General features: G+C 33.7%; 1 protein-coding gene across 2 annotated transcripts; it reads right to left on the bottom strand.

Annotated features, from left to right (window-relative positions):
* Positions 1-2,056: 2,056 nt before the first annotated feature.
* LOC126815062 (DNA endonuclease RBBP8) lies at positions 2,057-14,381 on the bottom strand. Of its 2 annotated transcripts, none has more exons than XM_056099931.1 (13): positions 14,350-14,381; positions 12,102-12,215; positions 11,642-11,705; positions 10,785-10,874; positions 10,036-10,154; positions 9,640-9,706; positions 9,118-9,343; positions 6,212-8,237; positions 5,516-5,630; positions 4,632-4,734; positions 4,142-4,289; positions 3,318-3,497; positions 2,057-2,397 (listed from the first exon to the last, which is right to left on the bottom strand). In XM_056099931.1, exons 2-12 carry the CDS (start codon positions 12,187-12,189, stop codon positions 3,358-3,360), a joined length of 3,186 nt encoding a protein of 1,061 aa, XP_055955906.1. In that variant the 5' UTR covers positions 12,190-12,215; positions 14,350-14,381; the 3' UTR covers positions 2,057-2,397; positions 3,318-3,357. The 2 variants fall into 2 exon arrangements, with proteins under 2 accessions (XP_055955906.1, XP_055955907.1); XM_056099932.1 differs by lacking the exon at positions 14,350-14,381 and adding an exon at positions 14,201-14,290.
* Positions 14,382-17,357: the final 2,976 nt, after the last annotated feature.

Here is a 17,357-nt window from a genome sequence, read left to right as displayed (position 1 = left end):
GCTGTAAGAATGTAGAAATTATCTTATAAGTTTCCAGCTTATTTATTTTTAAAATAGCCTTTATTTTATATCACCAGGACCTGGAAGGCAAAAACTAATCATAGTGCACAAAAATTGATGGTTTGGTCCAGTAGTTTTCAATTGCTTTCTTTCTGTAAGTAGGGGGGTTTGGATGGCCGAATGGTTAGCGCATGCACGTTGTATCACAAGGTCTGTCATTGACAAGGAGTAGGGTCGCCTGTCCAACCTCTTGGGTTTTCTCTGGGTATTCCGGTTTCCACCCACTGCTAAAGACCCCTACACGGAACACACAAACGGATTTTGAACCATGTTAAATACCGAAATGACCTAGTTTGTGTGGAGTGGACGTTAAACCCCGTTTCTGTAAGCTATGTCAAAAACCAATTTAATACAAAATGTAAATTTATGAACCCATAAATCTCATTTAGTCAGTCTTTCTGTGGGTCTGCATTAGATAATAATTGCAAGCCAATTTCAAATAGTCTGTGGTGTGATATTGTTAATAAAGACGATTGATCATAGAGGATGGTATGAGCATTGGTTATAGTGCCAACTACCAAACCCATGGCAAAATTCTACCAACACTCATAGAAAATATAATCCATGACGTCCTTGTTCATATTGACAAGATGTTTATTCTGTTCTATTTTTAAACCAACAAATCATCAACACAAACCAGGATAATTAAAGACTTACAAATGTCTTTGGTTTCAATGATCTTGATATGCTTATCCTTATTAACAACTTGAGTCAACTGGGGTGGTTTCGATTCCCCAGTTGTACGTGACGAGGAGTAGGGTTGCCTGTCCAACCTCATGGGTTTTCTCCAGGTCTTCTGGTTTCCTCCCACTGATAAAGACCCCTACAAGCAAGCAAATTATTGAAATAAACTTGAACCACATGTTAGTCCCAAAATGACCTAGTTTGTGTCGAGTGGACATTTAACTCCATTTCTTTCTGTTATTAACAACTGAACAATCCTAACAAGTGTATATTAATACCTCATAAACAATCCAAATATCTCATCAAGTCAATAAATCTGCCATAAATTGTTTTCATAACTTAGGTTCTTACTAGCTGAACCATCTTAGCTAGTTATAAAAATAATCCCAAATACTGTCTGTAGAGCGCTTACAAGATTTCAAAGACTGGGGCAATTTGCCCAAAACCAATGTTGTACTGTGAATTTCAAAAGGTTCCCTCCTGAAAAATCCCAACAGGATCGTGTTACCACACCAAAGATCAATTCTCTTGATTTTTGATGACTTTTTGGTGTATAATTGAAGAAAAGGGTTTGAAAATACATTTTCTGCCAGGTTTTGGTGAATATTCATGATTTTGAGGCAGAAGGATACCAGAGTTGAGAGTTTGGTCAGATTGAAATGTAGGGCTGAAAATTGCATGTTTACTGTTCTTTACTTTCAGTTTGTGTATCTCATGTTTTCAATGATGAACCTCATATGTGCTTTCGCCACATGTTACTCCATCTGTGGTAGAAAGCTTTCTACCCAACGAAAATTTGGGAAAAAGTTAAAGCCAGTCTAAGAGACGAGAATTAACATTAAAGTCAATGGGGAAAATCATTAGTGATCTGTGGCCATCTGTAGGATCACGTGCTGCCAGCTCCTCGTACTGCATGGGTTCATCAATACTGACACTGATTGCCGCAGACTGTGCTCTATTGATGGCTCTACGTTTGACAAATTCTAAATCGGTGCCGTTGTTGACTTCAGATTTGTAACCCTAGTGCCTACTCTTCTCTGTTAAGTAAAGTTGTTATGTCCCTCATGGGTTGTTAATTTTGTTATGTTGGTAAATGTCCAGCCTACAATCATGAAAAAAATGTCAGCTGCATAATGTCTCAAGAGCAGAGTCATTGAGTATAGTTTGAATTCATCGCAGGGAATCTGAAGTCTACTATCTTGGCTGTCAGCAACAATTAATGTCATCAAATGAAGTTTAATATATTTATTTTATCATTTCTTTGATTATCTTAGAAAAAAATATAAATATCAGTACATACAAACCCCTTCTTACAAAATTTATATGCATTATTACATTCCTTGAAAATAATAAATCAAAATTCCATTCATACTAATAAATAAATACACAACTTCAATATTTTTAATCGTGATTCTTTAAATTATTAGATTACTTGATTCAAAATTTAATCTGTGTACATAATATTAATATAACAAATAAATAAATTCATAATCCGACTGTGCAAACAGAACAGTAATTTAATTCTTTGTAACAAATGAGTGTAGCACATTAATTATGTTGATTCTATAATTAGGTTATAGGTATTTATGATTCCAGATCTAAATGTATAAGGAGATGATTCCACCATTCCAATCACTAGATCATATCAAGTATCTGAAACAAATTACAAAATATCTTCAATGATTATCATAATAATAAACTCAGTGCATGATCAGTGCAGATTCTGAAAATGCATTTATTCAGAAATTTATTGTTCATGTTATTGTAGCAGACAAAATACTAAAAACCTTTTGCTAGTTCATTATTTTACATTTATAAGGAAATTTGTATCTGCAAAGTTCTATAGACTTTAATAATTTTATAATAACTTTAAATCATTAAAAGTTTACAATCGTTCTTTTATTGCACTCCGTCATCTGTATCTCTCTTTGACAAACATATTAATAACAATTAAGTTTTCCATTCTTGTACAAGTCAGCCCCTTCTACAGCCTTTACATTTAAACAGTGCATATTTTGACGTTTGAAATATGTGCGAAAGACCTGGCTTTGAGTACCTTTAATGTCCATTTTAAGATCTAAATGAAATGAAATGAAATGGGGTTTAATGTCCTACTGTTCTGCTCCGAACTGGGCTAATGAAGACAGGCATACGCAATGCAGTGTGCTATGAGGGAAATTTTGCCCGGACAGCGGCACTATGGCCTACTCTTATATTGAATTCCAACTGTCAAGGGATCTTTGACGTGCACGCCAATGTGTACACAGGACCTCGGTTTTTCGTCCCATCCGAACAACTAGACAGCTGTCCTTGTCAGGCCCTCTGTCCTGCATCACTGACCAGAGGGAACCACGTCGGAAAATCTGGATGAACTTTCTCGGCCAATGCAGGGATCGAACACTCGACCTCCAGGCTAGCGAGCCAGCCTCTTACCCACTTAATCCCCATTTTAAGATCTGATAGCCTAATCATTCTGTTGTGATATCAGGCCATATATCATTCTCAAATGTTAACAATAATTTTTATCTGTAAATGTGATGCCTAAACTATGTTTAGATTATATATAAACTTACATTGTATAAATTGAGCAATACCACAACATGTAATATGGTATTATTTAAAGATTAAATTATCTTCTTGTTCAACATCCCCTCCACCACCATCATCTTCAACTTTTGATTTAAATTTTTTCTGTAGTTGACGTTTCCTTCGATAGTTAGATGGTTTTGTATTTCTCTCAATTTGAGCATAACCTTCAAAATAAATTAATACATAGTTTACACACGAATAAATGAAGAGAGGGGGAAAAATAAGTCATATTAGCCTCCTCAAATTGTTACACTTGACATGTGTGAAATGTTGCCAGGTTTCTGCCTATGCTGGGTACTGAAATCTGGACATTTTAATGGTGAGTCAAGTCTAGAATAATATAAGATAATACAGATAATAGACATGATTCAGATAATAAATGTTATCAAGTATTATCAGCGTCAATGGTGGGTGGCTGTGACCAACATAGTATCTGGAGAATGAAATTTACTTTTTTATCTAGTCTACTTTACAAAAAAAGGCCAATTTTATGGTTTATAAGTCTAGTGGATACAGATGCTCTTCCCGGGTGATCAGCTTTCTTTTGGATAAACCACCTTGTTGTTAAATTACCACTACACCACTGGTCAAATGGACAAAATGGCATTCAGGAATATGGGGATGGTCTATTTTATAATAATCACATAACAGGATTTCCCCCCCCCCCCCAAAAAAAAAAAAAATATCCAGAGACTAACTTTTGACAATCAATTCAATTGGTTGCTGATATTGTCACCATATTTTATATAACCTACCATTTCAAACAAAGAACATACATTACTAGATAAGATATTACACTATAATGTACCTCGTTCATGACATTCTTGTGTGTCCGGGAACCCAATAGACCAGAAATGTTCCGGAGTATCAGGGGGGATATAATCAGCTCTATGTCGTGAACAATCTTGAATTCGACTCTGTATTTCATCTTCTGACATTCCTGTTGACTTATAGTACTATAATAAAACACAAGAAACAAACTTTATAAATTACACTGACACCATAAATTATAAAGTACTCAGCTAGAATCTTTTTTAAATAACTTTTAACTTCCTTTGTTGTTTCCTTTAAAACATAATTTTTTCAATTTTGGATTCTAGCAACCCCCTTTTCCATCAAACCAGACCAAAGCAATTTGAAATTAGTCTAGCATTTAGATTGATCCACAGCAGCAGTCCCACTATTTGTAATGTCAACATACAATGTAGCCACAATTTTCTGCAAACAAAGATTTTTGCACGCATTAAGACCACAAGAACAAATCTTGAAGTTACCTTATACAATATATATGAACTTACCTCATAACACTCTTTACAACTATGTCCTTTTAACTTTCTTCTTTCATCTTGTTTTTTAACAACTTTAACATGAGCAAATTCTGTATCTTTTTTCTTGTTCACTCTAAAGATATGAACAAAAAAACCTTAATTATTAGTGTTTCAAACAATATGAATTCTACGTCCTATCACATGTTTCTGAAAAGAGATATTCTGACCAATAAATTTTAAATTTATGATCTAAAGAATCTGAAATTTGATAGTGTTCTTCTTTATACCCAACAATCACACAGACTGTCCTTTATAGAGTTCATGAGGAGATAACTCTAAAACTGACAAATTATGAATTTTGATAGTATTCTTCCTTATGACCAACTGCAAATTTGAAAAATTTTGATAGTATCCTTCCTTATGACCAACTGCAAATTTGAAAAAAAAAATCTAATAAGAGCTTCAGTGTGTACAGTGTTCACAAGTAAAGTAGGATGAACGACTACATTAAATGTGTGTTTCAGTGATTAGGGCACGGCTCACTAACCAGAAGCTGCTCAGATCGATTCTGGTGTTGGCTGCGTAAGTTCAATTGGAATTTGTGGCTTGGTTTTCCCTTGTCAGTGACGGCCTGGCAAGAAACAGTATCTAGTCATTCAGATGGTATGAAAAAAACAAGATCCTGTGAACACATTGGCATGCATGTAAAAGAACCTTTTCGAGATGGAATTCAAAATGTAGCAATGTTGTCTGGGCAAAATTTCCCTCATAGCCCACTGTATGGTATATGCCTGTCTTTATTAGCCCAGTTGGTTTAGAAAAGTAGGACGTCAACGGTCAAACCCAATTTCATTTTATTTCTACATTAAATGTATTATAAAAACTGTTCATGAAAAATAAATTATTTATAGTACCTATCAAAACTAGAATCAAAAGAAGGTTGTTCTTCAACATGATCATCATCTATAATTATATCTTCTTTTAATGTTCCTCCATTTTCTTCTTCTTCTTCACCTTCATCTTCAATATCTGTTAGTGGAATATTTTGATGATATTAATATATTTTTTTTAACTGCAGGGAATTCTGAATTTATTAAGTGTCCAAGGGTGGGATGATTTTTAAAGAAAAGTGATGATAATAAAGGATAATGAGACATTTTAACATTTTGAACTACTCTGTTTGGTTAGAGACACAAAGGAAACTAAAATTCCATATAATTTTGTTGCAATTATTTGTTTCTAATTTTTACACCACATTGTATTCTTAACAAATTTCTATCACAAATGTGTTCTAAACACAAGATCTTCATTGTCCACTGTCTCTCGAAGAAAAGAAGGGGATTATTACACTGATTTTGTACGTACTATCAAAAGAGCTATATTAGGGTTATGCCTGATTGTTACTGACCCTGAGCTGAACTCACTGAAAACCACTATAATTTGTTTTAAAACTTGTAAATTGAATATTAAAATGTCTATATCTCAGCAGTGGAATAGATGATGTGTCAGATTAAAATGTATAGTCAAATAAAATCAACTGATTAGTGAAAATATCCAAATCCAAAATGCCCCTTAAACAAACAAAACTAAAGTGTCAACAATATTCCTACCTTCTTCCTGTGTTTCCATGGCTTTAGTTCTTGTTCTTCTGGCACCAAATTTAAAACTCTTAGAGCTACAAGGTAGACTTTGAGATTCTTCATTTAATGTCGAGTCTAAAGTTTGTCTGGTATTTTTCGAGTTGGTGGTCAGCTTTTTTTTACTCTGTTTCTTCAATGTAGGAGAAGCTTTTAAAGGATCTATAGACTCACTGTCTTCACAGTACTGAGTTAGTCGAACATCTGGTCCAATACTTCTATTTAATCCTGCTCTACAATTATCACCATCTGATGGAGTCTGCTCTTTTGTGTTAATAAAAGCAATGGGTGATGGTGCAACAGTTTCATCCAAATCTCGTAAAGATTGATCCAAACTCAGAGGTTTGATTGTGGGTAGGTAAGACTTCATTGGTGAGGATTTCCTTGGCGATCGTCTTAGTGGTATGATTGGTTGACTATCAGGAGATGGAGCCACTGTTTCATCAGGATCAAGTGATTTATTTGGTGATTTATAGTTTTTATTCGGTGAATTTAGGGGACTCTGCTTGTTTGCACTGGGTCGTCTTTTGCGAGGTGTTGACATTTTGGTAGATGATAAAGGCTTTTTAAACATTTCAATTCCATCCATCTCATCATTGACTTGCTTAACTTTTGCTTGTTTTTTAGTGTTATATTCTTGAGAAGTGGTTTGAAATTCTAGTAGTGATAATTTAATTGCTTCTTCAATCTTTTTACGTTCTAATTCCGATTCAACAGATGAGACGGCCATTTTAGGACTGTTATTAAAAACTTGACTTAAAGTTGTTTGCTTCAAGCTAGAATCTGGAATGTCAATGACTGCATTTTTGGAGGAGCCCCTTTTCTTTGATTTAGATTGATTTAATTCCTGTGATGATGTCTTTGACTCCTTCTTTTCAGATGAGGATGCTATCTTTTTTATCTTGGAAGACTTTGAGTTTCTTAAAACTCTAGGGAAAGGATCACTTTCCGTCATCTGCGGTTTGTAACATTTTCCCGATTGTAATAGCAACGGAGATACTGGTTCCTCCAAATCAGACAGTTCTGGCAAATCATGCTTTCCGTCCATTTTATTTTTAGAATGGTCGTTTGATCGAGTAAATACTGGCGAAATATGAGTGGACGACTTCTTCATTTCCTGAGGTATATCAATACGTAATGGTCGTCGCTTGCTGTTCTCAGACAAAACATCTTTCATAGAAGTATCATCAAAATCAATATGTTTTTTAGTTTTGGATTTTGAGTTTCCAAGTCTGGTTTGAGATTTTTCTATGTTTCCTGTTTGGTTCAATTTCTCAATTCGACTGGTATACCCAGAGTCTGGAATATCATCTAGTTCATTGTCAGCCTTATCAGGATTTTCAGTAACACTGACATTCAAGGAAGGATGAAGTCTGCTCTTATTTATTTCAGGTTCACTAGTATCAGAAACTGGACTGTTGAGAATATCAGTAGTGTTATCCATAAAACTCTTGGAAGCCCTATGATTAATTGCTTTGATTTTAGATTTGGACGGATCATCATCCGATGTACCGTTATCAATTTGGGATACTACAGTTTTTTCCGTGTTCAAATCATCATCGCTTTCATCACTATAGGAACTGTATGTTTCCATACCTAAAGTTTCAGGAACAACAATATTGGCTATTTTATCACCTTCACCATGGTCAGAATCAGCCATATCTTCATCAGTGCACGAATTGTTCAGTGTTTGATGAAAACAAGTTTCAGGAACAAAATTATCTCCCTTTGAATTGATGACAGAAGGTGAAGTTTTCTTTTTTGTAGTTAGACGATTACTTCTTGGTTTTTTATCGTTGGTATCACATTGGATTTTTTCACTTGGAGTAGCTGATTCCCTACTTTTAGCACAACCAGTACTATTCTGGCTTGACTTTTTAACTTTTACTTTTACTTTTGAAACCAAATCTGGAGAAGTATTTTCTGATGAATTTCTATCTTTTTCACTGATTTCTGAACCGGAAGAAAATTTTAATTTTTTATATGTAGGTGATACATCCTGAAGACAATAAGAAAAGGAAAAAATTGAAATAAATAAACCAGTTCAACAGTTTCAGCTCAAAATATTTGGCTGTTTTGAAATGATCAACAAAACAGTTTTATGAGTAACACTTTTAATTAAGAGTGCTTGCCTCCAATTTTTAAATGAGTGACTTGATAAATGTGACTATTTGTAAAATTTGTAAACTTTGCCAAGAGGTAATTTAATGCACAGCAGTTATATAATGTGCCGGAAAACAAATAAATGAAAGTATAGCAGGAAGTTGTCATTCGCATGTGCATGAGGTAAAGACAGGTGTATCCAGGCACATGATAACTTTTAGTCAATAAGTTTATTTCCAACTCCACTTGACAAAAGGACATCGGTATCTCTTTGAAAACTTATAAGACTATGATAATGGTTTCTATGATAATGCTTTCTATGAATTAACCAGTTTCATTCAATGCAATGTATCTTGGGATTCTACTTTTATTAAGAATAACTTGAAAACCAAAACATCAGGTTAATGAAGAACATACTAAGTTATATTTATAGCACGGCTTTCATGAGTTAACAGGTTTAACCAGAGGCCGAGGGGTTAAACCTGTTAACGTGTGAAGCTTGCTATAAATGACTTGTAACATTGACAACTGCTCAACATGCTTATTGTTATTGCACAGAAAACCCACCCCACTTCTCTATATGATTTCTACTAAAACTAGTGTAAACCAGCAAAAGTGTGCAATAACATTGAATATGTCTAGTTATTGCATGGTTAAGCTCCACTCAATCTACTAGAGGGAAAACAATCTGCTTATTCAACGAAAAGAACAAAGGACGATTTCACATCCATGTTACAATTATTTTAAAATAAAGTAGTAATTAAAAGAACACACACCTCTTTATGTCTTGCTCTTTTATTTTTAAATCTTAATTTATCATTCTTCAAGTTATCTCCACCACCATCTTCTTCCAATTGTTTGCATATCTGTTGTTGTTCTTGTGATTTTTTCTTTGCACTATTGACAGTAGAATCTGGACTAGGTTTCTTCTTTTGAGAATCTGTTCCACCGCCTTTGATAAATCCAGTGATCAATTTTGTAGGAGTCCCCGAAATGACTTCCCTAAAAAAGTATTTTTTTCACTAAGAAGTTTGGGTGTGCCGAAAACTACGATGCAATGGCCTATTTTTTATTCTGATCACTTTGATCTGAAATCTCAACCATGGCTACTAGTTATTTAATGTTATATAAGGTAAAGTGCATGACTTTTTTAAAGATAAAAAGGGCTGTATATTTCATATATTGTTTTCTTTCAATTAATCCTGTATATCAATGATATTACATATTTAAATTAATCCTGTGTATAAACGATACATGATTTTGATTATTGTTTATGTGAATGATAAATATCAACAAACCTGGATATCATTTGATTTGACATATCTACCAATGGAACGTGACCTGATCTTTCTGCTAATTGTTCTTCTGTTAATAAAATAAGACAAGGTAAACATTTAATAGCATAACTAATGTTACAGTTTAATAGATTTAAAAGCACAATATTGTTATTAAAATAAAATGAATAGGGGTTTAATGTCCTACAACAATGTAATTGTGATTATCCATTCAGTTTTATCATCCACATGTATTTTGTCATGTATGAATACAATTGGAGTGTACTTTCTAGCAGCAACGACAACACTCTACAATATTTGATTAACCATAAACGTTATATCATCATCTCTATCTGCATAGTAAATCAACATGATTACTAGACTATCAAACTTTATTAGGCTTCATGCCTGAAAACTTACTTAAAAATTTAATCATATTATCTTTTTCTTCTAATGTTTGTTTATAAGCATCTTGTACAACTTTCATAGACTGTTGTAGGTGACTACACATAGTACAGGCTTTGTCATCGTTTCTAGATCTGAAATTTTTGTTATTAGTACAATAAACCTCACCTGGGTAATAATTTAAACTATTTTATCATACATCTTATTCGTTGATTGAGAACTAAAATCTACACTAGGAATATAGCTGTAATTAGTGTAAACTAAATCTTGCACATTTATTTTTTTCAAAAGTATCAAGTAATCAAACTGATTATCAACTAACTATACACTAAGTTTCATCCCTCTCTATCAGATATCTTGTCCAAAAGCATCAACCAATGAAATTTCTTTAGTTCAAAATGTTAATCATTGAACTCAGTCAAGACATTCACCTAATGAACATCTACATCAAGTTCAAACATTCTACCTTAAGTAAAAGCAGAGTCGTTATGTTCCAAAGTCTTGATCAATCAAACTGCTTATCGCTCCTTAGCTATCAAAATTGTTAAAAATCAATAGAATTCTTCGGCTCATGACCTTAAATGGTAAACAATGTGTATAAATTTCGGACAATAACTTTAGAGCACCAACAAGATTTTTAAGATATGGCTAAAAATCAATAGACTTTTTCGCTGTATGAACTTAAAAAATAAAATGACTAATGTTACTCATATAAAATGTTGATTATCTGTTACACATGTAGAGCTCATGTTTTTACAACTTACGATATTTTATCTATGCTGTTACTCAATGTATTTTTTTCTTCTTCAAGTTTGGCATTTTTCTTCTCTAAACCTTCAATTTGTTCCATCAATCTGTAAATTAAACATACAAAAGTATTTTACCAATTTGCTTTATGCTAGGTTCTCACTGTCATGCAATGCAATATAGTAGGATTGTCCCTGTTCAGTCCACGATCTGGTACTTGCAGATACGTTTGGATATGATCAAAACGATTGCTAAGACTGACCTCAATGTATGATAAGACAGGATAGGACCATCACGATTACTCCACGGTGAAAACCATGATTTCAATTGTAGCGTGAATTTTGATAGTGGGAACCTAGCATTAAAAATTAACAAGTGTCACTGCAGATACCGCTATATATTACAGGATTCGGTAATGGTGTGAAATAAAACAAGAACGTTCACAAGCTACATGTACATGTGTATGTCCAACATATTTTCACAAATCCAGGACAATAACTCTGCAAATATTTTCAAATTTCAACTTGCCCTAGATCTAATGGAGATATATAAAGATAACATTTCAGTAAAGTCTATTGTACTTGAAAACTATGTTTTATATATTCTGACCAATTCCATGCCAAACTAATCACAGATCTCGTAGATATAAATTTACAAATCTCATTCAAATTTTTAAGTTATGGACAAAAGTCCACAAACTATGTTCATTACAATCAGATGAAAACTTTGTGAAAATAAGCCCATTCAATAAATCTGAGGAATAACATTATAGAGTCTTTTGCATTCACTATCTATTTTTGACAAGTCTGTGAATGACTGGCTAATCACATTCAAACTTAGTACAGTAAGTAAATTTTAATTCCATATTCCATACTTTTCCTTTTCTTGATCCAATCCTTCATATTTTTCTATCCATTGACCAAGTTCTGATTGATATTCTGAAATATGAAATCAAAACAAATGAATGAAATGGGGTTTTAAGTTAGTTTAACATCCTACTTTCCAACACCAACACTAGAGACAAGGAAGACAAGTAAAATCAAATGATTCTTTTTAAAGAATATTACATACATGTAACTGCAGTACCGGTACTGAATAAGTTGAATAACATGTTATATTTAAAAAGATTATGTTTGAGTTTTTTTTAATGATTGGTTTAAGGGTTTTTTTTTAATGATTTATTAACATTTTTTAATAAATTCTACCCATACACTAGTTAATTAGTCTTAAAAATAATTCCCGAAATCAATCACTGTTTAAAAACAAAGCTATGCCTGGATGGTAACAATTTTTATGTAATTACTGATTAACAAAGCATATTAATATCACCATACCTTTAACTGTGTTTCTATGGATATAAAATACTTCTTTTAAGGCCTGCTCAATCGACACTTTTTCTGTTTTCCCACTTAATGAAGCCATTGTAACTTTTTAAAGGGCAGGTAGGCCTAAACAAACATGATGAATTTATTATTTCCTATGTATCATAATTTATCATTTCATATACTTGGTAGCAAGTAGAATTTCATTATTGTCATAAACACTGCTAGGCCTATGCTCTACTGTTTAGGCCTATACACTGTAACCCAGGTATCATTTAAAGATGGGTTCCCGCGTACAAACTGGGTGATTTAATGGTATATATGGACCAAAAACATATTCAAACTAATTCATTTGTCATAATTATGCTTCAAATCCTTCTCAAACATTGTAATTGTGAAGGAATGCCCTGCTATTAAAATTTGATCAAACCAGGTCATGTTTACGTCACGTCTTGGGAGTCAGAGGAGAATTCATTGCATACATAAGACAATGTTGTCTTTAATCGCTTACTATTTATTACAAATATCGAATCCTAATTAAATTCTCGGATTATCCACTACCCGCGTCTTTTTCCGTCATTTTTATCTCAGAAAGTATTGTACGCCTAACTCTTCATAAAGTTTATCAACTTGTACATCAAACGCTCAATGTTCGCTTGTGACCTTTGACATCATGCGTGCAGAAGTTCCTAATCGTCGGGCTGTTGATTAGGGGAACCCTTACATTTTTATCCTGTATGTGCTCCATGAGTGTTTTTCGGGGAATCCAGTATTTTTCTAGTAAGATTAGATATCTCTACTTTCCATATATGCCAAAATTGCCAGACTTTTATTGGAAATAACCACCCGATAAATACTTTCTGGGAACCCATCTCTAATCTTGTGTATCTAGCACTAATTTCTTTCACATTCGTTTAATATCCAATCTTTGTTTAAAAATTCGTAAAAATCGTTTAAAATCACCATAAATCGTTTAATTTGTACTTTTGTCCAGTTTAAATCTGACCATTCAATTTCGATAATGAGTGTCTAATTTACAAGTGTTTAATTTCTCAATCACTGTTAAAAAAATAAACAACCCCAATTGATTAATGATGTATAATGATTAATTTTTGAAAAGAGGTCAGGAAATTAAATACTTGTAAATTGGATACTCATTATCAAAATTAATCAGTCAGTTTTAAACTGGACACAAGTACAAATTAGATGATTTTTGGTGATTTTAAACGATTTTTTCAGATTTTTAAACAAAGATTTGATATTAAACGAATGTGAAAGAAATTAGTGCTAGATACCGTACACAAGATTAAATGATACCCGGGTTACAGTGATACATTTCATGAGTTTTCAAAGATTTTGGCCAGATTGATTTGGATGAAATAAAAAGCTTAAAGGAGCTAAATCGCTAATATTTGGACCTAGAAAATGACACAAATGGTTCGCAAGGCATATTATAATAATGTAATATGAATGTTTATAAACTGATTTACTACATTCAATCGTTTATGTTTTTACCGGTACGGGTACTGTAATTTCTAATCAGTTATATATGTTCGGCGAAATACGCCAGAAGTCTCAATCGAATGGTAATATCTAGCATCTGGTTATTCCAGTCTACACGATAGTATCTTCTCCAGATAAGAATAATATGTGGTCAACGTTTGACATGACTTGTGGAATATGTCTAGCCCCGTTCTTCGAGTCGCTTGTTACAAATGGCGCTGAAACGCGCACTATGGTACACGATTCGTGTACCAACGGTAAATTGTTTATTTTGTCTTAATTGGATATCAGAAGCCCATCTTTTCCCGGTAAGATCACAACATCAATGTTGATTTAATTAAATTGACAAATTACTTCATGTTTTCAATGTCAAAGATTTTGGAGAATTAGCTACTTTAAATCAAAACTTTTATGTACGGTAACTTTTATTTGACTAAATATAGTAGACATAAATAAATGCACGAAGGGTGTCGAGTTAAACGGGTGGGTGGGGAGACAGTACTGTCACACACAGTGCCAGTGGGGCTAACTTGATGCAAATTGTTTGTTTACATTTTTTCTGTATACAAATTAATTTATCGTCTAATAATAAATAGATCTATTCTTACACATGAGTGAGGTTAAATAGAAGGATATCGAAGCTATGTAATTTAAATGAACATATTACTTATCAAGAAAACCAGAGCGGGATTTTAAAATTGTAACAAATTCACTCAATTGACAATTGATCAAAAAAACATCGTTTCACATTACGTACTCAAATGTGGCGCCGTATTATATCACCCGGATACGGAAATAAAGCAAAAGTAGAGAGTGACGTATGGAAACCTGGTGTGCACACGACTTTAGTCGGTGTTCAATAGTAATCGGTCCTTAGCTCTTTCGGACCAGATTCTTAGCTCACTCGGACAATTATCTGAAAGGCAAGAGTATTTAAAATATGTTTGTGTAGCAGGATCGATGGACAACGGACTATCCCCTTTCCAGGTCGCGGGTTGAACGAAAAGAGACAAAGACAGGAACACAGCTATACAGTTTATTTACAATACACAGGAACAAAACAGCCAATTATTTACAGAAAGAAGAACAAGTAGAAGACAAGAAGAAGAGCACCTGATAAAGGTGCTCTTAAGAAATGAAGAATTAGAACTAATAATGTATAAGGAAACCATATACAGGTACAAAAGAGAGAAACACCGAATTAGTAAATGCAGTGCTGTAGAAAGAAATTGTTGCCTTCAAGATGGAGATCTAAGAAAAAGTGACTAAAGGTGAAACATGATGTTAGGACAGTATCTAAGTAACAGAATACTACTCACCATGTTAAAATAACATGTTTAAACTATAAACTAAACTAATTATACCAACTGGAAAAACAAAACTTACTGGATATACAGGACAATAGAACTGGATAAAATACTTAAAGAGAATAACATCCGATTTTAACGAAACTTGAAATATAGGTGTATCTCCAAAAGATCTTGGCTTCTTTCGATATTGGCATGTATCGGATCGAAACTTCATGGATTATGGCCCCTGTTTGTACGAAATATCACGTTTTTGGCTAGTGGACCCTATAGAGGTCACAATTTTTATCCGATTTTGTTGAAACTTGAAATGTAATTTTATAACCCAAAGATCTCGATTCCTTTCGATATTCGCGCTTATCGGACCGTAACTTCCTGAATTATGGCCCCTGATTGTACGAAAAATCACGTTTTTAGCTTGTGGACCCATAGAGGTCATAATTTTTATGCGATTTAAAAAAACGTATTATTATATCACCGTTACACCATAAGGACGACTGAATTCGAATTTCGTGAAAATCGGCCTAAAATTGACAGACAAAATGGCCGCCGTTCGTTCTCAAATAGCGTAAAAATATGGTATATCAAGGTTGTGGACCCTATAGAGGTCACAATTTTTATCCGATTTTGTTGAAACTTGAAATGTAAGTTTATAACCCAAAGATCTCGGATCCTTTCGATATTCGCGCATATCGGACCCTTAACTTCCTGAATTATGGCCCCTGATTGTACAAAAAATCGCGTTTTTAGCTTGTGGACCCTATAGAGGTCAAAATTTTTATCCGATATAAAAAAACGTATTATTATATCACCGTTATACCATAAGGATGAGTGAGTTCTAATTTCGTGAAAATCGGCCCAAAATTGACAGACAAAATGGCCACCGTTCGTTCTCAAATAGCATAAAAATATGGTATATCAAGGTTGTGGACCCTATAGAGGTCACAATTTTTATCGGATTTTGTTGAAACTTGAAATGTAAGTTTATAACCCAAAGATCTCGGTTCCTTTCGATATTTGCGCATATCAGACCGTAACTTCCTGAATTATGGCCCCTGATTGTACGAAAAATCGTGTTTTTAGCTTGTGGACCCTATAGAGGTCATAATTTTTATCCAATTTAAAAAAACGTATAATTATATCACTGTTACACCATAAGGACGACTGAGTTCGAATTTCGTGAAAATCGGCTCAAAATTGACAGACAAAATGGCCGCCGTTCGTTCTCAAATAGCGTAAAAATATGGTATATCAAGGATGTGGACCCTATAGAGGTCACAATTTTTATCCAATTTTGTTGAAACTTGAAATGTAAGTTTATAACCCAAAGATCTCGGTTCCTTTCCATATTCGCGCATATCGAATTGTAATTTCCTGAATTATGGCCGTTGATTGTAGGAAAAATCACTTTCTTTTTAGCTTGTTCTCTATCCATCTCTCGAAAATGTGGGCGTATTCTGCCTGGCAGCCACTGGTTAATACAGTTCTCAAATTTATACATTTATCAATAACCATTGTAAAATACTAATTACTTATGGGGGTTGTATGGCCGAATGGTTAGCACGTGCGTGCTATATCATAAAGCCTGTCATTGAGTCAACTGGCGTGGTTTCGAATCCCCGGTTGTACGCGACAAGGAGTAGGGTCGCCTGTCCAACCTTGTGGGTTTTCTCCGGATCCTCGGGTTTCCTCCCACTGCTAAAGACCCCTACGCGCAAACGAATTATTGAAATAAAAAAATAAACCTTATGTTAGTCCCGAAATGACCTAGTTTGTGTTGAGTGGACGTTAAACCCCATTTCTCTCTCTCTCACTAATTACTTCCTCGGTTAATATACATCTGATGTCTTCAAAACATCATTATACGAAGCAAGCGTATTATGAAATGGTAAGACACTGAAAGTGACACAAACTATTAAATTACTTACATGCACGAAAAAATATTGTTTAAATCAATCCATTTGTCTACGAAAAAAGCACATATCCTTTTTTTTTTTTACATTGGCTGATATTTATATATTTTGATGAATATATGGGACTGGTATTGGTTTTAGATATGTACTACTTATTGAAATTAACATAAAATTAGCGGAAATAAAAGCACATAGTCATGACAGAGTCTAGATAAACCCTTTTAAACTTAGATAGATGTCTAAATCTCAGTTTCTGGTATTTATTATCCTATCGTCTGAATGAGCCTGATGGTGGTTGGAATCATCCTTGAAAGTAGTTGGAATAAGCTTTGACTTTTGGTCCTAATGAACAATGGTCGAATCAGCTTGGTTTCATTTCAATGCCTTGAGGGCGAATCTACGAGGATGCCTCATTAACTTTATTTTCTTGTGGAAAGTGATAGCAGCCCTTACACTCCCTCCCTTTCTCAACCCTGATCTTAATAATACATATATCCACCAGATTATTAACATTTTACCAACAAAATCACCAAAATATTATAAAA

This window comes from Patella vulgata, chromosome 3, assembly GCF_932274485.2.
Source record: "Patella vulgata chromosome 3, xgPatVulg1.2, whole genome shotgun sequence".
NCBI lineage: Eukaryota > Metazoa > Mollusca > Gastropoda > Patellidae > Patella > Patella vulgata.
This window is presented reverse-complemented; position numbering and strand designations above follow the sequence as displayed.